The sequence below is a fragment of the Penicillium waksmanii genome (genome assembly GCF_028829765.1).
Source record: "Penicillium waksmanii strain IBT 27052 chromosome Unknown utg000005l:1.0-5232799.0:1.0-5237142.0, whole genome shotgun sequence".
NCBI classification, from domain to species: Eukaryota; Fungi; Ascomycota; class Eurotiomycetes; order Eurotiales; family Aspergillaceae; genus Penicillium; species Penicillium waksmanii.
The window spans coordinates 288,256-314,283 of NW_026643252.1; the positions used below are offsets into that span (position 1 = coordinate 288,256).

Genomic DNA, 26,028 nt, shown 5'->3' on the forward strand with positions numbered 1-26,028 from the left:
AGTGAAAAAGAGGGTGGATATCTGTGATAGTCTAAGCTCGCAATGGACTTCAGGATAGATCAAGATAATACTTGACTGCCCCAAATTCTCATCGGCACCTTGAATCTTTCTATTGTATGTTGTCAAGAAGCGAACTCGAACTGATTGAATTGACCGAATCAAGTAAGCCCATTCCCATGGTTCCCTAACTTTCCAGCCAACCACAGCGCCGCCTTCCAGATAAAAATGTCTCCACCAGCTCTAAATGCAGAACATTCTTGCACCAAAAACAGAGCATGAATAGCAAAATATGTGATTTTCTTTTTGCAAATTACATTAGAATTTACATGAAAATTCTTTTCAATGACCAGAAGTAGTATTTTTTCAAGTTGTTGGCATATAAAATGCCAAATGCTGTGAAAAATGAAATATCCACCGGAACCCCAACCCAACCCAAAAAAGAAAACGCCAACCAAAAAACAGACCGAACGCAACGCACGCCAAAAACACACGACACACACATAAACATAACACATAACACGTAACACGTAAAACACGTAGATGACACATAATATACAACATACACAGAACGAGGGGTGATCAGGTTCTTGAAAGGAAACGGAGATTGTCTAATCTATACACAGCTCGCGACGTTCTATCGAGGTAGCTGCACCTACGAATGATATCCAGACAGAACGTTGGCAGAAATTTTCCAAAGAAAAAAGAGCAGAACAGAACAGGTAAAATGAAAGACATGACATGCGTAAAAATCGACGGCGCGCTTTTGAGGAATCCCGGTCTCAGGGTGGGAGTATAATGGAAGGAGAAGAAATTTAGTGAGCCAAGACCAGGGCCAGCAGCGCCATGCGGCAGTACAAGCCATATCTCATCTGTGAGATATATTAGCAGTCATTCATTACAAAGAGGGGATTGGGAGTTGGAACATACCTGGCGGAAGTAAGCGGCCCGCTGGTCGAAATCGACCTCCTCGGCGATCTCGGCGTTCCGGGGCAGAGGGTGCATGACAACCATGTGGCTCTTGGCGTGCTTGAGCAGAGCATTGTCGATGACAAGGCTGTTCTTCAGACGCTCGTACTGGGAGAGGTCGGCGAAGCGCTCCTTCTGCACACGGGTAGAGTACAGGACATCGGAGCGAGCGACAATCTCGGGAGTGAGCTCTTCGTACTCGCCGATGAGCTGGCCGGAGGCCTTGATCTGCTGGCGGACATCCTCGGGCAGAGCAAGCTCCTTGGGGGAGACGAGCTGGACACGGACATCGTAGAACTGAAGCAGCTTGATCAAGGAGTGCACGGGGCGGCCGTACTTGAGGTCACCAGTGAAGGTGATAGTCAGGCCGGTGACAGTACCCAGCTCCTCACGGATGGTGAAGAGGTCCAGGAAAGCCTGGGTAGGGTGCTCGACGGAACCGTTGCCGCCGTTGATGATGGGGACCGGGGAGAACTTGGCCGCAACTTCGGTGCTCTTGGGGTCGGGGTGGCGCAGAACCACGGCATCACCGTAGCAGCCCAGGGTACGGATGGTATCCTGCAGGGTCTCACCCTTCTGGGTCGAGGAGTGCTCGGTAGAGATGGGAATGACACGTCCACCTAGGCGCTGCATGGCGGCATCGAAGGAGGCCGAGGTGCGGGTAGAGGGCTCGTAGAACAGGGTAGCGAGGACACGGCCCTTGAGGATATCAAGGACACCCTGGCGCTGAACACCGAGACGCATCTCCTGGGCGACAGTGAAAAGCAGGTGGAGGTCCGCGCGAGTGAACTGGTTCACGGACAACACGTGCTTGCCACGGAAGGGGGAGCGCGACAGCATCTCATACAGCGAGGAAGAGACCGGGGCCGAGGGGTACAGAGGAGGGCCAAGCTCGCCAATAGAGGGAACGTTGACCTCGCCACGGAAACGACGGCCAGGAGTACCGGAGACGGAAACGTGACGGTCAAGGGAGCTCTCGGGGCGAACCATGGGAGTGGTAGGCTTCTGCACGGGCGAGGTAGGGACGATGCGGTGAGAAGACATGTCAGTACCCTTGATGGCATCGGAGGTGATCGCACGGTCCAGGCAAGAAGTCTTGCCCTGGAAAGTGACACGCTGGACAGATCCGCGCATCACCTTGCCGCTGAAAGGCGACCAAGCATCGGCGCTCTGGTACAGGTAAGGGCGGTCAATCTCAATCTCAAGAGAGGTATCGGGCTGATCGTGCAGCTCGAAGATCTTCTTGGGGTTCTCGTAGAGGCGAGCAGTGATGTCCTCAACGGTAAGGCGACCCTCAGCGACAGCAGTGAAGAGCAGGGGAAGGGACTCGGCAATGCCGACAGCGGGAGAAGCCTCCTTGCCAGCTAGCTGGTAAGGGATACTGCCAATCGAGTAAACATCGATGGTGCTCATATGATCCCAGAGAGCCTTCTGGTCCTCGGCAGAGGGTAGGGAGGCACACTCCGGGAAGTCCTCGCGGGAAAGGAAGAGGCAGAAGATAGACACATCGCAGGTCACCTTGAGGCCCTTCTCCTTGCTGAGCGCAATGAGGCTGATATCCTCCTTGGAGGTCACGCTCATGACGTGGATGTTGCGGCTGTGCAGGCTAGCGAGCAGCAAGATCGAAGCCAGATCAGTTCCCTTAGCATCAGTGATCAGAGGCTTATTGGAAGGCCAAGAACCGAAGTGGTTGGTCACAGTAGCCACCTTGTTGATGTTACCAGAGAGGTGGTTGAACGGAACGAAAAAGGGAGCCAACCTCGCCAGTCACCTGCGTGATCTGGTCAGAGTTGGTAGCGGTAGCGGCAACCGAGACGTTAAAGTCACAGTAGGACTTGTCCTGGGCGTTCTGTTGAACGATCTTCAGATCGGTGGCCTGGGTGACCGAGCTGTCAACACCGACGGGCATGACACGGACCATGGAGAAACCGGCAGCAATCGAGGCCTTGGTGACATTCTCAAAGTCCTTGGAGCCAGGGGTGACAAGGCCAGGAACAAAGGCGGCGATGTTGATCAGACCAGGCAGGACCACGGTACGGTGGCTAGTCTGGAAATCAGAGGTCTGGATGTCCAGGGGGTAGTGGCGAGCGATGGCCTCAATCAGGATCTTGGCGTTCTTGACGTTGGTGACCAGAGGAGTCTGGTAGTCAACGGCCATACGACGAGTACGGTAACCCTTGGACATGTAGTTGGCAGGACGGCGGAAGCGGTTGTTGGAAGGCAAGTTGATGTACAGATCGATGAGGTTGTTCGACAAGTGCTGGGTCAAAGAGTACTCAGACTTGAAGTCATCCTCCTCGCCGGCCAGAACCTCGAGGTACTTGACGGGAACACCGTTCTCCTTCAGGAAATCAGCAGTACCGGAGGTAGCGAACAGGTTGTAGTCCAACTTGTGCAGCTTCTTGATGGCAGGCAGCATCTCAAGCTTCTCCTTGTAGGAACCGATGGAGAAGAGGATGTTGCGCTTGGGCAGGCGGAATCCGGTGGAAAGCAGAGCCTTGAGATAGGCCTCGTACTTGTCACGACCGAAGGAAGCAACCTCACCGGTCGAAGCCATCTCAACACCAAGAACGGGATCAGCACCCGAGAGACGGGAGAAGGAGAACTGCGGGACCTTGACACCGACGTAGTCCTTGGGAACGCTGACAGGGGGGGGTACTCCTGGAAAGGAGCACCGATCATAGCCTTGGTGGCCATCTCGATCAGGTCGACACCCATGACCTTTGAGACGAAGGGGAAGGATCGCGAAGCACGAACGTTGCACTCAATGACCTTGATGTCATTGTCCTTGGCGATGAACTGAATGTTGTAAGGACCAGTGACATTCAGAGCGTTACCGATCTTGCGAGTGGCCTCCACGATACGGGCAACAGTCTCAGCGCTGAGATCCTGCGGAGGCAGGATAAGAGTGGCGTCACCAGAGTGCACACCGGCATTTTCGACGTGCTCAGAGACGAAGTGGCCAACCATAACACCGTTTTTGGCGACAGCGTCCATCTCAATCTCCTTGGCGTTCTCGATGTACTTGGTGATGACGACAGGGTGGTCACGGGACACATCCGCAGCCTGGTTGAGGTAGTTGGCCAGGTCGTGCTCAGAGTAGACGGTGTTCATAGCAGCACCGGAAAGCACATAAGAGGGGCGAACCAACACAGGGTAGCCGACCTTGTCACAGAATCCCCGGGCCTCGTCAATGCTGGTAAGCTCCTTCCAGGCAGGCTGGTCAACCTCGATACGGTCCAGCATACGCGAGAACTTGTAACGGTTCTCAGCGCCATCAATCATCTCAGGGGAGGTGCCCAGGATGTTAACATTGAGGCGGTGCAGCGGCAGAGCAATGTTGTTAGGAGTCTGACCACCCATAGAGATGACAACACCGCTAGAGGACTCAAGCTGGTAGATATCAAGAACAGTCTCCAGATTAATGTTCTCGAAGTACAGGCGGTCAGCCTCATCGTAATCGGTACTGACAGTCTCAGGGTTGTAGTTAACCATGATAGTCTTGTGACCCTGCTCACGAAGGGTGCGGATGGTACGGACGGAGCACCAGTCGAACTCAACGGAGGAACCAATACGGTAGACACCAGATCCAAGAACCATAATACCGTGGTCATCAAACTTCAAGTCGTGCTCGGAGGCGTTGTAGGTCAGGTAAAGGTAGTTGGTAACGGCAGGGAACTCAGCAGCAACAGTATCGATCTGCTTGACAATGGGTGTAATACCAGCCTCAACACGCTTACGGCGCACAGCCAGTTCGTTGGAGCTCAGGAACTTGGCAAGCTGACGATCAGAGAAACCAAGTTGCTTGGCCTGTTGGATCATAGAGATAGGCACGCTGTTGGCGTTGAAGGCAGTGAGAGACTTGCCGAAGTTGCTCAGACCCTTGAGACGGCTCAAGAACCACTTATCAATATTGGTCAGCTTCCAGATGTCATCAACGGTGTATCCAGCGGCCATAGCGTTAGCGATGGCAAACAGACGCTGGTCAGAGGGGGTCTGGAGCTCGGCCTTAATCGACATGAGGGCATCGGTCTCGTTGAAACCGTAGTTGTGGAAGTCAACGGAGCGGATGGCCTTTTGGATAGCCTCCTCAAAGGTACGACCAATGCTCATGACTTCACCAACAGACTTCATGGAGGAACCAAGCTGGGTCGAGACACGAGTGAACTTCTTCAGATCCCAACGGGGAATCTTCACAACACAGTAATCGAGGGAAGGCTCGAAGCAAGCACAGGTGGACTTGGTCACGGAGTTCTTGATCTCGTTGAGGGGGATACCGAGACCCAGCTTAGCAGCGATGAAAGCAAGCGGGTAACCGGTGGCCTTGGAGGCAAGGGCCGAAGAACGGGACAGACGAGCATTAACCTCGATAATGCAGTATTCCTTGGAGAACGGGTTCAAGGCATACTGGATGTTACATTCACCGACAACACCAAGGTGACGAATGACATTAACAGCAGTGGTTCGCAGCATATTGTAGTCCTCGTCTGAGAGGGTTTGGGAGGGAGCCACGACAATGGAGTCACCAGTGTGGATGCCGAGAGGATCGAAGTTCTCCATGTTACAGACAGTGATACAGTTGTCTTGGCAATCACGAACAACTTCGTACTCGATTTCCTTCCAGCCCTTCATACTGCGCTCGATAAGGACTTGAGGACTGACAGCGAGAGCCTTGGTGCAAAGTTCCCTGAGTTGGTCCATGTCCTCGGCGAAACCAGAGCCGAGACCACCCAGGGCGTAAGCGGCACGAACAATGACGGGGAAACCAATGTCCTCGACAACGCGCAAAGACTCCTCGAGAGTGGATGCAGATGCAGACTTAGCGCACTTCTCGTTGATCGAATCCATGCTGCGAGCAAACAGCTCACGGTCCTCAGTAGTGATGATGGTATCGATGGGAGTACCAAGAACCTGGACACCCAGGCCCTCGAACTCATCCTTGAGCTGGATACCGACTGAGAGAGCAGTCTGGCCACCAAAGGTACAGTAGATGGCGTCGGGGCGCTCGTGCTTAATGACCTTGCGCACAAAGTCGGCGTTGACGGGAAGGAAGTAGACCTTGTCTGCGAGACCTTTGGAGGTCTGAATAGTAGCAATGTTGGGGTTGATCAAGATCGTGTAGATTCCTTCTTCCTTCAGCGCCTTGATGGCCTGGCTACCGGAGTAATCGAACTCTCCGGCCTGGCCAATGCTGAGACCACCGGATCCCAGGACCAGAACCTTCTTGACGTAAACTCGGGGAGAAGCCTTGACATTCTCAGCCTTGGTGCCACCGGGGAATTCGACAGGCTTGGTGAGCGCATCCGCAGAGGCAATGGTCTTCTGGATGGTGTTGATGAAGACATCAAACAGGTACTCGGTATCGCGAGGACCAGGGGTGCTCTCGGGGTGGAATTGCACACTGAAGAAGGGACGGGTGGTGTGACGGATACCCTCGTTGCTGCCATCGTTGGCGTTGACAAACAGCTCCTCCCAGCCATTCTGGAGGCTGGAGGCGTCCACAGCATAACCGTGGTTTTGAGAGGTGATGTGGCACTTGCCAGAGATCATGCTGGTGCAGGGAATGTTGTGACCACGGTTACCGAACTTCATCTTGCTGGTTGTAGCACCGACGGCGCGGGCAATCAGCTGGTGACCCAGACAGATACCGAAGACAGGTGTGCGGGCATCCTTGAATGTCTTGGCCAGGTTGTCGATAGTGGTTGTGAGAGTAGCGGGGTCACCGGGTCCGTTGGAGACAAACAGACCATCGTAGTCCTTGCCTGCCAGGGTGGGGAAGTCGTAGTCCCAGGGAACAACCATGACCTCAACACCACGGGTCAACAGGCAGCGGAGCTGGTTGTATTTCATACCAACATCCAGGCACAGAACGCGGACGTTCCGTCCCGAGGGGTGCTTGAGAGCAACATCTGCGGGGGGAGAGTAAAGCTTGGGCTCACGGATAGAGACTGTAAATGAAGAGAGATCCAATTAGACAATATTCCAATACAGCCGAGTTTTCGGGCTTCATGATTGGTTTTGGAATGGGGAATTGACTTACCCTCAGCGACGAGGTTCTTAGTGTTGCAGTCCACCCACTCAATCTCCTCGAAGTGTGACTTCCAGGTAGCAGCGTCAGTGCCGGAGGCAACCTCCTGGGCAACGTCGGGCTTCTGGAGCAGCATGCGGCCCAGCATGCTACCGGTTTGACGAAGGCGCTTGGTCAGCGCACGAGTGTCAACGCCGTGCATGGCGGGGACACCCTCCTCCTTCAACCACTTGCCCAGGGATGACTCCGCGAGGAAGTGGGAGAAGTCCTCTCCGGCATAGGTTGCGACCACCAACGCAGCGACGTGGATCTGGCTGGACTCGAAGTAGGAGGGCAGCTTGAGGAGGTCGTCGATCTGCTCCCGCGAGGGGACACCGTAGTTACCCACGAGAGGGAAAGTGATAACCAGGATCTGACCACGGTAGGAAGGATCGGTGATGGACTCAGGGTAACCGACCATACCGGTTTGGAAGACCAATTCACCGGCAATGCTCTTCTCGGCACCGAAGTTGTAACCCTGGTAAACAGTGCCATCCTGCAACTCGAGGGCCACAAGGCGATCGGTTCCACCCCGGACGGGGATAGAGGCGGGCTTAATGATAGCGCCGGTGTTGTCAGCCATGATGGGCAACAAGTCCTTTTTTGGTGTGGGAAGAAAGAGGGGAGGGGGACAAGTCCTCTCGGGGACGATCTGATCGAGCGCGAGGTCACTCTAGTACAGCATCCACGACTTCAATGGATTCTTTTTTCTTTTTCAACAGAGATTCAGGATATTTTTGAGGGTATTTTTGGAGAAGAGGGGGGGAGAGAGGAATTGGAGTAGAATTGCAGCTGCAAGAGCTGAGGTATGGAGGAAGAAAGAAGAGCGAGGGCGCTGGCAGAATAAATTTTTCGTTCAAGCGCGGGCCCCACCGGTTGCGGTGCGTGGGTGGGTGTTCACCGCCTTGAAAATTTTCCCAGAAAAGTGGAGCGATTGAGTCATTTGATGGGGGGAATTGAAGGATCGGCACGGCAGTTTGAGATGTTTGAGATGTTTGGACTGTTAGATATTGAATGAGCAGTTTATTTATCCAATACAGATCCTATATACTCGTACTACGGTATTCCAATTGCACCTGCATCCACCATGCCTCACAGGGCAGTGGCATCTGCAGGCGGTGAGCATTGATAAGGCCGATAACCCGCGGCTGCAGCAGCGGGCAGGGGACTAGTTAGTACATACTACTAGTACTACTAGTAGTATACTCCAATGGCCCAGTAGCTAGTAGTAGTACTAGTAGTACTACTACTACTAATATACTCCAAGGTTCAAATTACTAGAATCTACTTCCAACTTGAAGGTTAGCCCTTCACATGGGCACCAGCGCCGCCAGGTGCAGATCGGAGTCAGTTCCTCTAATACTAGCAGTAGTATTGGTATCTAGTGCTGGTACCAGCAGAAAATCTTAGTTAGATGTAGTACTAGTACTCTGGTTTCTGTTTTCCAGGCCATCTGGGGCTGAGTGGATGTTGAGGTACTTAAGCCCTGGAGTACTATATAGTAGATGAGTACTGCACCCCGGGGCGGAGTATAAATATGTTGCCGCATCGGGGCATGTGATGCTAGTAGTACTAGTACTAGGACTACCAGTAGCATCCGATCAACTTGTGTAACAAACCTTTGAATTAGCACAAAGTGAATTTCAAACTCAAATGCCACCAATAGTCAACCCCGAACACACCGTAAATTCAAATTTCAACAAGAACTTGAATCTTGAATCTTGGAATGACACGAGCGGTCAGGTGGTCAGGTGGTCTGCGCCATGACGTGTGGGGCCCCGATCGCTCCAGATGCGCGATAGCTTGCGGTGCTTGAGGGTACCCTCCTATAGGATAGCTCCGACTCGCTGGTCTGCGTTAATCGCTCGCGACCTCGGATATTTTGAGCTTTTACTCGCCCTTGCGCCTCTTTCCCCGGTCGTGCTCTTCTATCTGCCGGGTGATCCCCGCGACTGCTCTCCCCACCAACCCCGAGGCCTTCACACCTTTCCAAATATTTCTTATCATGCGGGTTCGCGTCTGAAAACTCCCTGTCCCTCCACGATGCTGGCTTCTCTGCTTCGTCCGAAACCACGTCGCACCCAGATCGATGAGTCCCCGTTTGCCTCGCCCTTTACGCCAAGCGATCACAATACTTCTCCCTGGTTTCGAGCTGCCGCAAACCGTGGCCGCAGACGCGACTACGATGCGCCCGAGTTGCACGATGTAGACGAAGAAAGCCTGGACGAGGACGAGGATGCCGATTGGATTCAAGATGACAATGAGGAAGAGGACGAGCGGCCCATGGAGTCGACACCACTTCTCCCAATATTCTCGGCCTCACATCTAGGTATGTTCTTCTTCCCCCCCTCCTCTTTTTCAACTTGAACCTCCCTTTCAAAGATCTCCAGAAACTGACCACCAATTGCCACGATAGATTCCCTCCCGGTCTACGATATCACCCATGCGATTCGTCCCTTGATCGCCTCCCGCTGTGAGACGACCTTGACATGGGATCAGCTGCGGTCACCACAGGTGTCGCAGTTTTTGATCAAGCCCATTCAACAAAAGCTCATGTCCGCCCACTTCTCGCGAGCCACTCTCTATGCCCTCATGGCCAATTGTCTTCAGTTCGAGAAGGAAATACAGCTCAACCCGGGAAACAGCGGTGCTAGCCAAACACGGGCGATGGTTAGCGAACTACTAGCGATTAAGTTACTCCGCGAATACTCGACGAGAGAGCTGATCGACGCGCTCTCCTATGAATTCTACCCCCTCCAGGGCCAGGACCCATCGGCTGCGTGGGCACACGGTCCACAAGGGAAACGGGTCGTGGGGTCCGGACGGGTTTCGTGCCTCGAAGTCGCCATTCGGGCCCAAGCGAAGCGGTTCCTGGCCCACCCCGTGGTTGTTCAACAATTGGAAGCCATTTGGGCTGGAACCATTGTCTTTCATTCGGTGGCCGATCATTTACATCGTCGCGGGAATTCCGCTATTGGACCAGACTATGGGACATCTGCAAACCCGAATGGCAATCCGATAGCTGGACTTGGGAATTCAGCGACGCGCCGATCTGTCACATTATATAACCCCCGCGAAGCTTCCCTGTTCAAGTTATCTCGACTACGAGTCCCACGATATCGGCAATTTCTCTCTACTCTCTCTTTCGCTGTGCTACTAGGGCTGTTCCTGGCAGTATTGCAAGACAGAAGCCGGTCGATCACTTCTCTAGAGGTCGTATTTTGGTTTTGGAGTACAGGGTTCATGCTTGATGAAGTGGTAGGATTTAACGAGCAGGGGTTTAGCTTGTACTTGATGAGCTTCTGGAATCTCTTCGACTTGGGAATCTTACTCTTGTTCTTCTGCTACTACTGCCTACGGGTCTATGGTTCATTTTTGACTTACCCTCGCAATCAGCAGGTGGCCAACCAGGCATATGATGTGTTGGCAGCCAATGCGGTACTTTTATTCCCTCGCCTATTTTCCATACTCGATCATTACCGATACTTCTCGCAACTGCTGATTGCGTTTCGTATTATGGCATCCGACCTGATTGCAGTCTTTGTGTTGATAATCATCGCCTGCAGTGGATTCTTTGTCGCTTTTTTGTCATTTGGAAACGATCATTCTCCCAATACAGTGGCATATGGACTGTTTCAAATGCTGATGGGCTTTACGCCTACGGCATGGGCGATGTGGGAGGATTATAATCTTCTCGGGCGGACCATCCTGACACTCTTCCTCTTCATTTGTCATTTCGTTGTCGTCACCATCTTGATTACAGTTCTCACCAACTCCTTCATGAGAATCGTTCAAAATGCCAACCAGGAGCACCAATTTTTGTTTGCCGTCAACGCGATTTCCATGGTTAAATCGGATGCACTTTTCTCCTACGTTGCTCCGACGAATATCATTGCGTGGTTAGTTACGCCTTTTCGATATGTGATGCCATTTCGAGAATTTATCCGGCTTAATCGAACAATCATCAAAATCACCCATTTACCGATCTTGTTTACAATCTGTCTCTACGAGAAAACCATTCTTAGCTCCCAAGTGGTGGAATTAACTGATCTGGTCGATGCGAATCCCCAGACAAGACCAACAGATCCCACACAAACTTGGCGACCAAGTCGATTCCGTGCATTCAGCAACAGGGGTCCGGGCCTGGTTCGAGAGCCTTCTGTTGCAACCTACCAGAAAGACCAGGCATTGGAGGAGGTTTTCCGACGACCGTTAAGCGATGATCGGCTGCGCGGACCCCGGCGCAAGCAGCAAACCAACAACGTGATCAAAGATTGGATGCAAGAGATTGGTTCCGGTCCAGTTCATACCCCCGATGAGCAGGACTCCGTGGCCGATCTTCTCGAAATGCCTACCCGTCGACTGCGGTTCCCATTCCGCAAGACCCTCGCCGCGGGTGGACGCAACTTTACAGAGACTACTCGCTCGGTGGCCTCCAATCCAGAGGAAAGAACCAGCCACGTAGCTGGCCCTACGTTCAGTCGTCCACGAAGAGATTCTGCGTCCCCAACCCGAACAAGACAGCTCTCCCAGCACACGGATATGGAAGGAGATGACGAACTTACAAGTGACGGCGGAGACTCCGACAAAGAAAATAACAGTGACGTGGAGGAGGAAGTGAGGAGCAGTGAAAAGACCACGCCTAAATTCTACAGCTCTCGGCCATCGACCGCGAGACTGTTGTCGCGCCGTGGCAGCCCTACCCGCCGGCCTAAGCACTCCCGAAACATTTCCGGAGTCACTATGCTCTACAATCCCCTCGGGTCACCGAACGAAGGCACCGAAGGCCGGGCCACTCCAACCCGGCCTAACCAAGATTCTTCTGATGATGAGCCCAGTCGCCTGCCTCATGTATCGACCTCAGTGGACCAGGGCACCATAAAGAGACACCCTGCCCCTGCTGGTATTAGAAATGCCTCCCTGGGTTTAAACCAGATGTCTGTACCAGAGCTCGAAAGCCTTTATGTCTCGGACCGCCCTGGCTCAGCTCGACCTCAGCGGTCTCTGCTATTTGGCCTGGGCTCTGACCTGGGAGACAACAAGGCGGTGGTTGGTGCTTACGCTGGCGCTGTACCATCTAGCTTCAACACCCAAATGGCATTCGCAATGGGGGGTCTCCGACGGGAAGGGACGAGTCAAACCCAAGACATGCTTAGTAAATTGGTCCTGGCTCGAATGAATAATATTGAAGAGGGATTCCGCGAAGTGATCAGGGAAGTTAAGGACCTTCGAAAGACTGGGTCGAGTCGAAGTGGAAGTCGCCCTCGGGTGGATGAGCTTCGTCAACGCGATAAGAAGAAGCGCGCCGAAAAGAAAGATAAAGATGTGAAAAAGCGCCGACCAGGCTCAGAGGAGAGCCGGATTGGCCGTGATGGTCGTCTCTCATACTCGCCGAGGAAGGAGGAGTATGACCATGACGGCGACAACGATCATGATGTACCACGATCAGCGTAACGGGGCTCACTTTGTTCTCATTCTTGCGTTTTTTCATCGTTTTGTATGTCCTAGTACTTTTTGTACATTCGCAAATACCCTGTACAGATATCAAGGGAAAGAAAGGAGGGCGGACTTCTGATTGATGTGATTTTTTTTTCTTTCCACGAGCGCGCATTGCTTCCATTTTGTATTTTATGCCCATACATACAGACACACGCCACTAGGATTGATCGTACACGAAAGCAGTTATGATTTCCTCCCTTCCTGACTATTGTTCACTAGTTCTCCTACTAGTTCTCCCAGCCGTCCTAATTCCAAAGACTCTCTCCCAATTAGATCGAACCACCCCGCGGAACCGGGTATATAGGTGGAGGTCGGGCAGTCTTGTTTCCCACGTCGGTTTGAGCGCTGCCACCTTGGAATGTTTCCACATCTTCGCTTGTGGTCATCGTAGTGCCTCTATTCGCCCTCAGTCTGGACATTGCCCAGGTTCCCCCGACGACACCGACGATGCTCATGAGGGCAATGGAGGTGGATCTGTTTGAAAGATATATTGTATCAGTAGTAGTGAGTGGCGAAAGTTCCAGGTTGAGGGCACGGACTTCATCGGCTTACGTCCTATGATTGAATTTCCAGTGAGGGCGGCCATTCTGGAAGTTTCTTGTTTTCCAAATGTTATCCTTGGGTACAAATAGATATAATGATAGAGGTTGTGGGATCGTTCAAGTGAAGGGAAGTGATCCAAGAGGAGGTCTCTTGCCAAGATATACCTAATTATCTTCTGTCGTCATGACATCTCAATGAGCACATCACCAGATGTGGCTAGGAGCTGGAAGTGGGCACGATAGCTACCACGGTTCGCCCGATTGTGGGTTCTGAATGGTTCAGGCCCTATTGTTTCCAGGGTTTCTTGTACCTGGTGTAGGTGGAGCTAGCCAGTAGTTATGCAGCATGTGCACAAGTATAAGCCCCGCAGTGGAGTCATCGTTGACTGCACGAACTGAGTTGTTGGATATAGATATAGGTGTAGGTATAGGTATAGGTCATGTGAGTCATGGAAGTGTAATCATGAGTACTACTACTACTACTGGCATACTATACTATACTATACTATACTCGTATGCTGTTGTATACTTGAGTACCGTGACTGCTGGTTACTACGGAAAGTACGCAGGCAGCAGCCTCCCGCTTGAGGCTCAACTCACTCCGCCCCCAAAGATCACGTTTCTTCGAGCTCACCTGCTTCCCTCCTTCCACATCCACCTCTTCCACCTCTTTCACCTCTTTCACCTCTTTCACGTCTTCCACAAATCCCGACCTCTCTTTCATGAGCCCATACCCATGCATGCTTCTCCACCATGGCTTCCTTCCAGCCACCTCCAGCCAGACCCTCATCCCCTGTGCTTCCTACTGTCCTCTCGACTTGGCATAATGGCCAGTTAACTGAGACTGCTCTACAAGCCTCGGCAGTTTCTACTGAGAATACTCACTTTCAACAGCCAGAACCTACTGTCCCCATTCCCATGCCCATCCCCCCCTTTTCACCGACGCGAGTCCGATCTTACTGAGGCCCCAATGATCCCGCTTTTGCTTTTCGATGATGGTGATACCCTCGTCTACATTGACCCGCCGCCGGAGAATACCTGCCGCAAACTGCCAAGCTCATCGACAACCACTCATCGCATCCACAGTGAGAAACTGCTTTCGACTGGCTCTGCTTATCTGACGAAACTCTTTCATCCTCGATGGCAGAAACGAGTCGCCAAACAACGAGGCTTCCACCAGGACTCGCTACCCCGGGGCATTAAATATCTCTTAGATTTGACCCCTCCAATCCTAGAAGAAGATGCCATCATCCTATTGACAGAGGTATCCTGCCCGTCGGGCATTCGAATGTGGGCTTCGCAGAGGCTCCTGTGGAGATTGCCGGCTTCGTGTGTTGGAGGCAAGGACATTTGTGAGCCTGTGGAGGACGCAATCATTAGTCAACCGTCGTCACCCCCGCCAACCTCCCCCGCCGAGGAAGACATCGAGGCACCTCCGAAGGACCCTGGTTTTGCTGGTTTCCAAGATGAGGGTTTAGCCGATGCTCCAAACATTGAAAAACCAACGAGTCTACCGGTGGAGTACTCTCCCGTGCGTCACCGGGAAGGAATTGAGCACATTTTGCATGTTTTGGAAGGTCTCAGTATCTCCCTGGATACTCCATCCAAGCTGTGGACATTCTTTGCGATAGCCAAAGTCTTCGATCTGGCAACTGTGCCGGCTGTGAGCGGATACATTCTGTCCTGGTTCTACCAGACAACCAACACCAAGTTCATTGAGATTCATCCGGAGATTGCATACCGAGTGGCTTGTGGAATAAAGGCCCCCGAACTTTGCCACCACGCATTTCTTGCTCTCGTCGGGGATGAAGCTTTGCTGAACACAATTCGAACCGCCGATCTTCGCCCCAGGCATAATTACATCGAGAATTTCGCTCACAGTCGGATGAATGGCTTCCTGGACGATATTGAGGTGCAGCGCATAGAATATGCCAGCAAGAGCTTTGCCGATGATCTCATTGACCAGTTCTTGCACCTTGCTGGGGCTGAGATGCCCTGGCTTGACGAGAATCCCGAGTATCAAAAGCTTATTGAACACCGAGAGCAATGCTCGCGAGACCGGGCTGCAGTCAATTATCTGACAGGCCTTCTGAAGGATTTTGTGAGATACAGAATCTACAGTCTTTTGAAAAGGACTCGAGACCCAATTCGATCCAGTGATGCAGTCCCTGCGATCACGAACCTCCGGATGAATTCCACCTTCCATAAAGAGCATGTTCTACAGCGCCTTATCGGGAGGAGCTTCTGGTACAGCCTCTTAAACTTCAGTCTCCTTTCCGACACCGATTTCCCGCCGGAACTCATGTACCACCAGGCTATTTCAGATATTGGCGAAGGGCTACTTGCTTTCAAAGGCCACGAGAGGGCTAGAATCGATTATTTCCATCGCACATTTCTTGAAAGTGAGGCCAACAACATGAACCAGAAAATTGAGGCAGAGGCAAAAAGATTATTAGCCGCGTTACAGAACTCTCAAGTAACCTTGCCGATGCGACCACTACTACCAAAATTTGCGGGACCCGTTGCCTCATCCTCGGCCTTCGTCCCGTCCACAGAACCGAATCCGCACAGCAAACCATTCGTCTTTCGTCCACGCGAGGCTCAAAACTGGAATGGTGAGCAATCTAGCTCGGAGTCGGTGATGGCCTCGAACCCGAGTCCGAACACCGCTCTAGATATGTTCGGTCCTCCTTCGTTGGGAGAAACTGGCCGTCCGAGACAACGAAATCAAAATTATCAGGCTTTCCCAGAGTATTCGAATTTCCCTGAAAACTCGGCACCGATTCAGCCCCACCAGTCGCTTGCCCAAGGCAAACTTCTCGGATCACCCGCCAAATCCTTTGACCTGACTCTATTCCTTGTCTCGGCCAATACCTCCATCCGCCAAATCGCGCGGGGATTACTTTTCCCTACCGAAGGGCCCTCGATTCCAATCACGTCTATCGATACTCTTAGCTGCCTTTCAGAAAAACAGTTAAACCTCTTGCCCCTCTGGGCAGGAGGCAACGACGATGGCAGCGGTGGTGTTTTCCAAGATCAAGACATTCCGATCATGGAAACCGGCGGGTTCTCCACTCCCGGACCTGCAGTACACACTGGCAGCAATGCAACAACGGAGGACTCATTCAGTGATATTGGCCCGTCGGATTCGCGGAGCACAATCAACGGTGCATCCAATCGTGCCACACTCTCACACCAGACCGAAGTCCAGTCCCTGGGCAGCTCGTTCGATGAGGGCTCCATTATGCAAGCCGATATTGCAGAGCCTGAAGTCCATGAAGGATACGAAGAACCGTTGGAAAGCGAGTACCTGGTCAAATCTAGCCACGGAGAATTCAACTTCGAGATGGATGGTGCAGACAGCGATAGCAACAGTACTCTGATGGGCCATCAATCCGACATCAATGGAAGTGATGATGAGGATATGGAATACCCTGAAAACACTAGCGACGATGATGATGACGACGATGACGATAACGATGACCATGACAAAATTATGAGTGATGCAGCGTCTCATGGATTTGAGATAGTTGATGGGCGCCTCTAGTGGGCTTGTCTGTCCTCCTATCAAGTTCACGATGGGTATTGAAAACACGCGCCCAAAGGTGGCTATGAGAAACAAGAATGGTTTTTTGATGCATGGATAAACCTCAGCTGTTCCGAGTAACTCTTGCTATTGCAGTTTATTTAGTTCTCGAGCGATCCTAGTAGATCAAAGTAACTTGAACCTGAGATGACTCACAAACTTGAACTTATCCAAAATCTACTGTATTTACTGCGATCTCAGTGCCTCCGTCTGTCCATCAATTTGTGGCACGGCAGTGTAACCTTGTAATAGGAAATTGCACCCTAATTGGGTCGCAAATCCAGAATCTGTTCTTTCTTAATAAAATTACTTTATTTGAGCTTTCTCTCGGACTCACCAGGAACTGGTTGACGCCTGAGATGCTGCCTGGATGCCTGAAAATAGACACCTGATGACGTGACTAAGCTGACCCACAGCAGCTCCGCAACGGCATCCACGCAACCAACGTCGACGACCAAGGATACTTGATATTATCCAAGAGTCTCTCTCGCAGGTTGCAATCTCACTACGCCTCCGGGGCCCTCACTTCAACCTGTAATTATCAGCTTTCATCAAGACAAAATGGCTTCAGGCTCCTCCTCCAAACCCCCGAGCTTCCTGCTCTAGTAAGTCAACCCCGGCATCATCTACCACCAACCCCCGAACAACCATCTAACCAGCCTCGATCAAATCCAGCTCATGCATCGCCAACCGCACTACCATTCTAGCGGAGCACTCCTCCCCAGGGGCCTCCTCCACATCCGCCTCCTCTCTCGCCTCCATCATCCTCCCAAAGATCACCCACGACAAGCCCCAGAAACTCACCTACACCCACGAACGCCTATTCGTACACTACATCGCCGACTCCCCATCCGGCAGCTTAACAGACGACCAAAGTAGTCGGACAGAAACAAGCTCATACGCCCCACTAAGCTTCATAGTGGTCGCATCCGCCGAACAAGGCCGACGCATCCCATTCGCCTACCTCCTCGAAATGAAACGCAAGTTCCTAACAACCTACAACCCATCCAGCACAGACTTCAGCGCCCTACCAGCCTACGGGTGCGCAGCCTTCAACGCCGAACTCCGCTCGCTACTACAAACATACAACACCGCGCCACCGGGCGACTCGCTTGCGTCTGCGAAGCGGGAGATCGATAGCGTGCGCGATATCATGACCGAGAATATCGAGCGGGTTCTGGAGCGTGGGGAGCGGATTGATTTGCTCGTTGATAAGACGGATCGGTTGGGGGGGTAGTGCACATGATTTTCGGATGCGGAGTCGTGGGCTGCGGAGACGGATGTGGTGGAAGAATATTAAGTTGATGGTTTTGTTGGGGGTTGTTGTTGTTTTCCTTCTTTATCTCTTTATTGGGATGGGGTGTGGATTGCCTGCGTGGTCGAAGTGTGTTAGCCATAGCTCATGAGTGGGTGGGTGAGTGAGCGAGTCTTCCGGTTCGATTGGCGACCTTCGGCCGGGTGAGCTTTAGCAAATACTGCAGTTTGACTTGACTTTTGGCTTTCTTCTTGTTCTTCTTCTTTTTTAGCATCCCAGCTGTTATGAGGTATGATATGGTGGCTTTGATTTCGGTTTCTTGAGCTCTTTTTTCATTCCTTTGGTTTCGTTCTTCAACATCGCATCTCTCAAGATTCGTGTACATTAACCTGATATTTTACATACTTCCAGTCCAGCTATGATCTTTCCACTTAGCAAGTTCTATTGAATTAACCCGGGGCCGTTTATATCTCTCAGCTCTTGTGCCGAACAGAAGGTCTGTCCATTTCAAGTTAGCGATGCTTGGACTTGGATGCCAGAAGTTTTATATCCATGATAGTACTACCTACTAGTAGTACTGAGTAGCGCTCGTTAGCTAGATCACGAAAGATGCCTAGGTAGCCGACGACAATATTCATGTACCTTAATAAATGGCGCCTAGGTACCTACTACTGGTAGCTAAACTTGAACGGAACTTCAAACACCATAGTTACTACTCGTTTTCATTGACATGCTATGTATTTTACAGGAGTGTACCTCACTTTCAAACCAACATCATCAGAGCTAGAAGCATCAAGAGTCGGTCTGCAAGCGAGACAACATCACCAACCGATCAATGACCGGTTGGCTCTGCAATTTTTTATACGCCTAATGTTTATCTCTTCAACCATGTGAGCCACCGAAGCGGGATTGACGAGGTGATAATATGGCGGAACTTCGACCGTGATGGAGAAGAAGCGGGAAGCGGGCTTGGATAGGGGATGTTGTCAATCTGCTGCGGTTGATTAGCTATTCAATATTGGGTTCAATTGGAATTGAAGTCCCGGTCCATTTTGAATTTGACTTTGATTGTTCTGTGGCATGGAGAACAGTCAGACAGCAAAAACTTCAGATGTCGAGCATTATGACAAGCTGATAAGTTGCATAACGCAGTAGGTTCGGGAACCTCTTGAGTCAGTCCTTATGAGGACTTGTAAACACCCATCACCACAAGGAGACAAGTGCTTGCGATTGGAGAAGTGAAGTCTTCCGTCCCGCCGGGATTTATACGGCCACCTCACCGCCGGGGATATTTCTGCCGATCTGCCGGCCGCGCGCGTGCGCGACGGCAATCAGGCGACGAATTGGACAAAGGAAGAGTGGGTTGAGTTACTGTTCACTGTCCTACGATCTCTACTTGTCTGCTTCGTCTTCTGCCCATGATATGCTACCATCGATAATGCATCCCTCTCTCCGATATGGTCAACAATGACCAGTACAATGGCTCCCGCTGGCCAGACGAATGGGACGAGTCCCATGTCCAGCTTCTGCGAGCGAACGATCCCCAAGAAATCCAGCAAGAATTGCCCACAACGTACTCCCCGCACCCGGCATTCGAAGATGCAGCACATATGGCCCAGTTTGCCTATGCCGCCTACGTCCGGGAGGAGAATCAGCGCAGAGTGTCTCAGTCTCAACCTGACGCAGATGTTAGAGCGCCTACTCCGTTGGAGAGACCAGTAGACTCCCGATTTCCTAACCTGCCCCCGTCTTATGAGGAAGGGTGGCTCGGATTGGAACGGCGCCGGCAAACTCTACCGCAGCCAGAGCAGCACAAGCAGCAGCAGTACCAACAGCACTATCAACAGCCGCAGCAACACCTACAGTACCAGTCGCAATATCAGACGCAACATCAGACGCAGTACGACTCACAGCAGCAGCGATATGACCAACGGCGACAGGAACAGGAACAGCAGCAATCGCAACTACAGGAACTGCAACGGCAACAGGAAGAGCATCAGAAGCAGCAGCAGCAACGGCGACAAATCGAACAGGAGAAACGAATACAAAAGCAAAATAAGAGAGACCAACAGGAGCAGCAACTCCTGGAGCAGCAGCGACAGAACGAAGAGCAGCAGCGGCAGTGGCTTCAACAAGAACAAGAGAGAGGTCGACGAGAGGAGCAGCAGCGACAACAAAGCATTCTTAATGCACAGCGGCGGCAATATGAACGGCCCTTTGGTGCAAGTTTGAGTTCGCCAACATTCAGTCATCAATCTGATGATTCTCGACCCGCCCAGAATTACACAACTAACTCGGCGATCCCACCACAGCAATTTGCTTCTACTACCGCGCCAATGCAAGCACCTGCACAACAGATGCCACATAGTCGATTCCTGCCCCAGATGCGTGCTCCCCCGCACATATCTATGGAAAGACCTACGGGGACTGCCTCTGTCGAACAGAAGAAAGATGACTATCTAAAATCAGAAATTCGGTCAGCTGGGGTGCATAATGCGATTGCACGTCCCCAGAGTCGAGCATGTATCTCCACTCCTGACGAACAGCGCTCGTTAGCTGCACCGGCCTTTTTTCAAACGAGCCCCCCGAGGGAACCGTATACATCGGCATCCCGCAGTACACTGGAACCGCGTGCTCAAGCAAGTTCTACTAGTTATACACGCCCTGGACCTGTGGCCCCAGTAAGAGCTCAAATGACGAGTCCTAATATGCGCCCACAAAGCCTTCATACAACTATCGCTCCAAGTCTCTTGAGTATAATCAATTTAACCTCAGATGATCCAAAGAGAGCGTCACATCCTTCCATCCCGACCAGGCAGGCCGCCACACCCATCCCCGATCATCTATCAGCCAATCGGCATGCCTCTCATGCCTCTCATGCCTCCTCTCAGTCGCCAAATACTGCGTCTCCCGTGTTGCCGTCTGCTTCGGGATCTTCTCGGCCACAATCGAGCAGTCCAGCTCTCTCTCAGATGAAAACTTTTTCCACGCCTGTTCAAGCTCCCAGTATTGAGGTGTCTCTTGCGCTGCTTGCTAGCTCTCAGAGTCAACCACCGTCATCTCAACCTTCTCCTGCACCCATGGGTATCTTCTCAGCTCGGCAATGTACCGGTCCTCTTGGCCAGTACAAGTACCAAACCTCTCATCCGACGAAATTAGACTCGGTCTCTGCACCTGCGCCATCCCCATTACCAAAACCAACAATTGGTACCGCACCTCAATTGAGTAACTCCCAACGTCTATCTCAGGCTCCAAAACCCGTGCCAAGCCCTCCTCCCAGCCAGTCATGGAGTCCTGCTCGAGCTGCGCAATCTGGGCCGCGGTTTTCGCAAGCCCCGCCTTCCAAATCACGTCGATTGAACAATGGGACGAAAGTCAAAGTCCAACAAATACCGCTTGGCCCCGTAGCTCAAAGATTCAAAGCTGGCGATTATGTTCGAAAGTCCCCGTCTCAATCACATATTCCTCTGAAGCCAGATATGATTCAGCCCATGAACAATGCCGACGCGCTCAAGAAATTCAGCTATGATCCAGCGACGATTGCACACGACGTGTTGATCAATTGTGCCAAACATCCTACAGAAAGAGCTCTTAATGAACACATGGAGGCTATTCGGAACAAGTTCCCGGAGGTTGATGCTTCTAAAGACTTGACTACTTTCCGTTGGGATCTTGTGGAAGAAGCTCAAGCGAGTTTGGTTTCCCAAAATCGGGAGACTGGGGCTGCGCCGCCAGTGTTTGCACCCCGGGTACTCCCACCGCCCGCCCCGATCGGCCCCCCCCGTTCCAGTCACAAGGCCCCCGGTCACAGGGCCTCCTGGGCCTCCGGGGCCTCCGGAGCTGCCAGCACCAGCACCAGCACCAGTATCAACAACTGCGACCTCACAACCGCCAGCAAATGCTGCAGGTTTGCCGTGGGTTGATTTGCGCATGCCCCGTTCCCCCAATGTGTCCAATCGCCACGACCCACTCCGTGAGCTCCCATTTCAGGCACCGGGCTATCATTCTCGCACTTCATTCACTGGTTCTTGGAAGCTCCCCACATCGACCCCGGCCGCAATCCCCGGCTTCACACCGCCCACCCAACAAACAGCTTCCACCTCTGTTTACCCCCCGCCCTCACCTCAGTTACCGCCCCCACCAAACCCTTCTCCCCCCAAACAATCTGCGCCGAAACCCAACCCCACTCCAAAGTCTACTCCCAAATCAACACCGAAATCCAAATCCAAATCCGAATCCGAATCCGAATCAAACTCCACGTCCAAGCCACAGTCCACCCAACGAGCCACACCCACCGCGACACACCCACGACTGGCTGAAACTCCGCGGGCTGAAACTCCGCGCTCGCATTCCCCCAAAGCCTACCCCGAGCCACAGGTTATCGTCCCGCCCTCCCCAATCAAGATGTCTTCTACTAAGAAGAGAGGCCGGCCCAACAAGATTGTCGAGGTGGCCATACCCGCTCCGGGGCCCGCTGTCCAATATCCTGTGTTTCGGTGCCGGTGGGGAGACTGCCAATCCGAGTTGCATAATCTGAAAGCTCTGGAAAGTCATCTGATGCAGATGCACATCCCGTACAGCTTCATTTGCAAGTGGCAGGGCTGCAGTGACACGAGCCCCAAGGCAGCTGCCGATATGTGGAATCATGCCCAGGATGCGCACATGCGTCCCGTGGCTTGGAAAATTGGAGATGGACCAAAAGTACCTGTTACTGGTGAGAAAAGCGACGTGCCTGCTACCTTCGATATCGTGCTGCCAGAAGCTCGGCTTTAAATGATGATTTACGAAGAAACATGGTCTAATATCAGTGGCTTCTCTAGCTGATGACAAAATTACCCACTTTACCGTTCCTCTCACTCGGAATGCGCGCCCGAGTACTATGACCTTACCGGCGGACAACAGCATGGTGGTCGCCTACAACCGATCGCATGGAAATCAAACAACGGAGCTAAGTGCCCGCGCAATGACCGACGGAGGCATTCGCTGGCTCGACGATGCTGGCGTTACCTCAGAGGTGAGCAGTCATCGGATTTCGCCTATGATGTGCCAGGAGACGGTCAACCAGGAAGAAATGGCGGTAGCTAACTGATCGATTACCTTCATCTGTTCTATTCCCCCACCCATGATACCCTTGTTTTATTATCATTTGTCTTTTTTTTTTTTTTACATGGATTGCGATCGGAGATGAAAGCTCGATTTCGCACGGACGATTGTTTGTGAGTTGAAGCATGCTGAGCGAGGATTGGCACGGATGGGCGCCCATTTTGTCCCATCTACGTGCTATCTACGTGCTACGCTATCTTGTGATACACAAGCGTCTTTGCATCTGAGTATCGTAGTACCTTAATCAAATCAATTGAATCCCCCATACGAAGTAGAGATTCCCAAAAGATCATGTCCATGAAACAGATTAAGCTCCTATTCGGACGCAAAAAGTCGAGTAGATAACCTTGATTGGTAGAAATCGTGGCAGAAAGGAAATTCACAAAAAAGGAGTAAATCGAGGAGACGTGGCTATCACGCTGAACTGAACTGGACTGTTATTTTATTGTACATGCACTTGCAGTCCTCTCGTAGCCACACTCAAAACGCCAAACAAAGCTTGGGGACGTGGATTCCTGCCCATCCCCGAGCTCTTGAAGATAATTGCATATCAACCCCAGGGGCTTATTTCGCTTTCCCTGACTCTGGCGACGTGGCTGTGGGCCCGGATGACGACGCGGTTGTAGACTCGATAGGCTTGGAGGAGGACTTTGTGGTGGTGGTATCGGTAGGCTCCTCGTCGGAGGCATTGACATCGAGGAAGTGGTAAAGGACAATCATCATCATGGCGCAAGAGCCCAGGAAGATGGCGAGACGATAGAGGTCACCGTCGGAGATCATGGTGGAGGTGGTGGATATGGAGGGAGCGGGAGCGCGGAGGACGATTGATAAGCAGAAGAGCTGGAGAAGAGCTCAAGCGAGTAGTATATTAAGTGAGTGTAGTTGTAGTAAATGTTCAATGGTAGTGGTGAGTGAGTAGTGGTGGTGAGTGGTGTAGGTGTAGGTGTAGTGGAAGAGGAACAAGTGGCATCGGCGGGAAGGGAAAGAGTGACAGGGTTCTTCCTTGCAGTCGCTCAATGAGATTCCCCTCTTCTCCTCCTTCTCTTTTTCCCTTCCACAACTCCCACTCCCTCCCTCTCCCCCTCTTAATGCATCTTATTCACCATGGCCGATCCTCAAATTCCTTCCGGCCCCAAACCCCCCGGTCCATCACTACTGGCTTGTCTACTGTGTCGCCAGAAACATCTTAAATGTGATGGTCGATCTCCAATCTGCGGCCGTTGTGCTTTGACCGGCTCCGAGTGCAACTACACCAAATCGCGCCGAGGTTACAAAGGCCCATCTAAAAAGCGTCGCGCTGAAGAGGAATCGCCAGAGTACCAGCTGCCCATGGACCCTTTCGTCGGTAGGTCCGATGTTTCCGTCGACTGGAATCATCTACCAACTGGTGGAGGAGGTGGTGGTGGTGGTGGGGGGAGTTCCAGGCTATCACCAATATACACCTACGATGCCATTGCTTTCCTCTGGGTCTGCAAGCCCCGGATTGCACGAATTTCCCATCACAATGCCCCAAACCCGTCCGATACCTGGCCCGTTGACCCCGGATTCTTCTTCTTCTGTCGGCAGCGACGGATACCTACTCGATATTTACTATACCTACTTCCACGCCGCGCATCCCATTCTCCCGCCCTTGCGATTCCTTTACCGCTCCAATTTCCCTCCATATCTGGAACAAGTAATGAAGTTCATTGGCGCTCACTTCACCCCGGCCACCTCGAGTGAGATCTATCGCCCGATGGTTGTCGCGGCGGTCGACGAGCAAATCCCCAGCATCGAGAAGATCCAGGCTCTCCTCCTACTAGCGATTGTGTTGCATTCACGAAATGAGCGGATGGAGGCTGGGCAATGTTTGGCTAGTGCGGTAGATCTAGCACTTGACATCGGTCTCAACCAAGCCAACTATGCCGAGGTTGCGAGCAACGGCGATCCAATCCGTGCCGAGTGTCTGCGACGGACCTGGTGGGAGTTATTTGTGATAGAGGGAATGCTGACGGCCCTCGGCGTGCAAAGCGTGTACCGCACTAACCTGGTGTTACCCGAAGTCCCACTTCCCTGCGAGGAGCGAATATACCAGGACGGCCTGACCCCGCCACCTGCACCGACAATTGCCCAGTTCGATGAGCGTGTCTTTGCCGATGAGGAGCGCGACTTCTCTTCCTATTCCTACCGAATTGAAGCGGTGCGCATTCTTGGTCGTGTGGTGGCCACGCAAGAAATGACCGAGGGTCAGCAGGATAACGTCGAGGCTATCGATGCCCGTATCGCGAGTTGGTTCCACCACCTGCCGGAATCCAAGGCAGAACTCATGCGACCGGATGGTTCCGTAGACGAGATCATGTTTCAAGCGACCATGATAGTAAATGGAGCCTCCATTTACCTGAACTTCCCCCGTTCCGATCTCTTGTCATCCCCAGCAGTCGCCTCGGAGGTAATCTGTGGCCACCACGGTCCGATCAGTGTTCCCGCCTTCTCCCACCACGCCCATGCCATGAAGGCCGTCAAGGCAGCCAGCGAGCTGTCCACACTGGCAGCCATGCGTCTGCCCGTGGAGCGACACACACCTTTCTTTATCTGCGCACTCACGCTCAGTTCCATCGTCCAGCTGGCCGCCTGCTCCGTCAAGGCAGGCCAGATGCCTGACCCCAGTCGCGATCGCATCGGTCTCACCATTGGTGTTTTCCGATCATTGGCTCGTACCTGGGCCATATCCCAATCCATCATGCGACAGATAAAAGCCGTCGCGCGCGATGTGCTGGAGCTTGGTGTCCGGCCTAGCATAGACCCGCTAGATCTCACGTCATATCTCGATGCTGGCCGATTTTGGGTCCAGGACGGACCGAGCTGAATGGGAAATGATGTGCATTCAGTCTTGTAATAAAGAAGATGGCAAAGGCTGCCTGAAGTTGGGGCTTCTGCCCGGATATAAGAGTGCAAAACTGGCGCTTGAAATTGGGGGCCAGGCACGCTCCCGGTCAACCCCCAGCGTATGCTCGGGGATCAAGCCCCCCTT

At 52.4% G+C, this 26,028-nt stretch overlaps 10 protein-coding genes across 10 annotated transcripts; 7 read left to right on the forward strand and 3 right to left on the reverse strand.

The window, feature by feature from the left end:
* Nucleotides 1–812: 812 nt before the first annotated feature.
* On the reverse strand, nt 813–7,706 carry N7481_005022 (bifunctional carbamoylphosphate synthetase/aspartate transcarbamylase; the record flags this gene model as incomplete). Its single annotated transcript, XM_057264241.1, has 5 exons — nt 813–869; nt 928–2,673; nt 2,726–3,627; nt 3,681–6,914; nt 7,007–7,706. Coding segments are annotated over 5 exons (6,639 nt in total), but the record flags the coding sequence as incomplete, so codon positions are not given.
* A 1,370-nt stretch (nt 7,707–9,076) lies between these two features.
* N7481_005023 (ion transporter) lies at nt 9,077–12,487 on the forward strand (the record flags this gene model as incomplete). The annotated part of the gene is made up of 2 exons (XM_057264242.1): nt 9,077–9,362; nt 9,450–12,487. 2 exons carry the CDS (start codon nt 9,077–9,079, stop codon nt 12,485–12,487), a joined length of 3,324 nt encoding a protein of 1,107 aa, XP_057121962.1.
* Nucleotides 12,488–12,801: 314 nt separating this feature from the next.
* On the reverse strand, nt 12,802–13,118 carry N7481_005024 (uncharacterized protein; the record flags this gene model as incomplete). The annotated part of the gene is made up of 2 exons (XM_057264243.1): nt 12,802–13,006; nt 13,072–13,118. The coding sequence occupies 2 exons, from the start codon at nt 13,116–13,118 to the stop codon at nt 12,802–12,804; spliced, it is 252 nt and encodes an 83-aa protein (XP_057121963.1).
* A 926-nt stretch (nt 13,119–14,044) lies between these two features.
* On the forward strand, nt 14,045–16,621 carry N7481_005025 (uncharacterized protein; the record flags this gene model as incomplete). The annotated part of the gene is made up of 1 exon (XM_057264244.1): nt 14,045–16,621. The coding sequence occupies one exon, from the start codon at nt 14,045–14,047 to the stop codon at nt 16,619–16,621; it is 2,577 nt and encodes an 858-aa protein (XP_057121964.1).
* A 600-nt stretch (nt 16,622–17,221) lies between these two features.
* On the forward strand, nt 17,222–17,897 carry N7481_005026 (synaptobrevin family protein; the record flags this gene model as incomplete). The annotated part of the gene is made up of 2 exons (XM_057264245.1): nt 17,222–17,265; nt 17,336–17,897. 2 exons carry the CDS (start codon nt 17,222–17,224, stop codon nt 17,895–17,897), a joined length of 606 nt encoding a protein of 201 aa, XP_057121965.1.
* A 1,475-nt stretch (nt 17,898–19,372) lies between these two features.
* N7481_005027 (uncharacterized protein) lies at nt 19,373–21,838 on the forward strand (the record flags this gene model as incomplete). The annotated part of the gene is made up of 1 exon (XM_057264246.1): nt 19,373–21,838. The coding sequence occupies one exon, from the start codon at nt 19,373–19,375 to the stop codon at nt 21,836–21,838; it is 2,466 nt and encodes an 821-aa protein (XP_057121966.1).
* Nucleotides 21,839–21,845: 7 nt separating this feature from the next.
* On the forward strand, nt 21,846–22,688 carry N7481_005028 (putative C2H2 finger domain protein; the record flags this gene model as incomplete). Its single annotated transcript, XM_057264247.1, has 1 exon — nt 21,846–22,688. One exon carries the CDS (start codon nt 21,846–21,848, stop codon nt 22,686–22,688), a length of 843 nt encoding a protein of 280 aa, XP_057121967.1.
* Nucleotides 22,689–22,794: 106 nt separating this feature from the next.
* On the forward strand, nt 22,795–23,004 carry N7481_005029 (uncharacterized protein; the record flags this gene model as incomplete). Its single annotated transcript, XM_057264248.1, has 1 exon — nt 22,795–23,004. The coding sequence occupies one exon, from the start codon at nt 22,795–22,797 to the stop codon at nt 23,002–23,004; it is 210 nt and encodes a 69-aa protein (XP_057121968.1).
* A 578-nt stretch (nt 23,005–23,582) lies between these two features.
* On the reverse strand, nt 23,583–23,798 carry N7481_005030 (dolichyl-diphosphooligosaccharide--protein glycosyltransferase subunit 4; the record flags this gene model as incomplete). The annotated part of the gene is made up of 1 exon (XM_057264249.1): nt 23,583–23,798. The coding sequence occupies one exon, from the start codon at nt 23,796–23,798 to the stop codon at nt 23,583–23,585; it is 216 nt and encodes a 71-aa protein (XP_057121969.1).
* Nucleotides 23,799–24,122: 324 nt separating this feature from the next.
* N7481_005031 (Zn(II)2Cys6 transcription factor) lies at nt 24,123–25,863 on the forward strand (the record flags this gene model as incomplete). The annotated part of the gene is made up of 2 exons (XM_057264250.1): nt 24,123–24,405; nt 24,443–25,863. 2 exons carry the CDS (start codon nt 24,123–24,125, stop codon nt 25,861–25,863), a joined length of 1,704 nt encoding a protein of 567 aa, XP_057121970.1.
* Nucleotides 25,864–26,028: the final 165 nt, after the last annotated feature.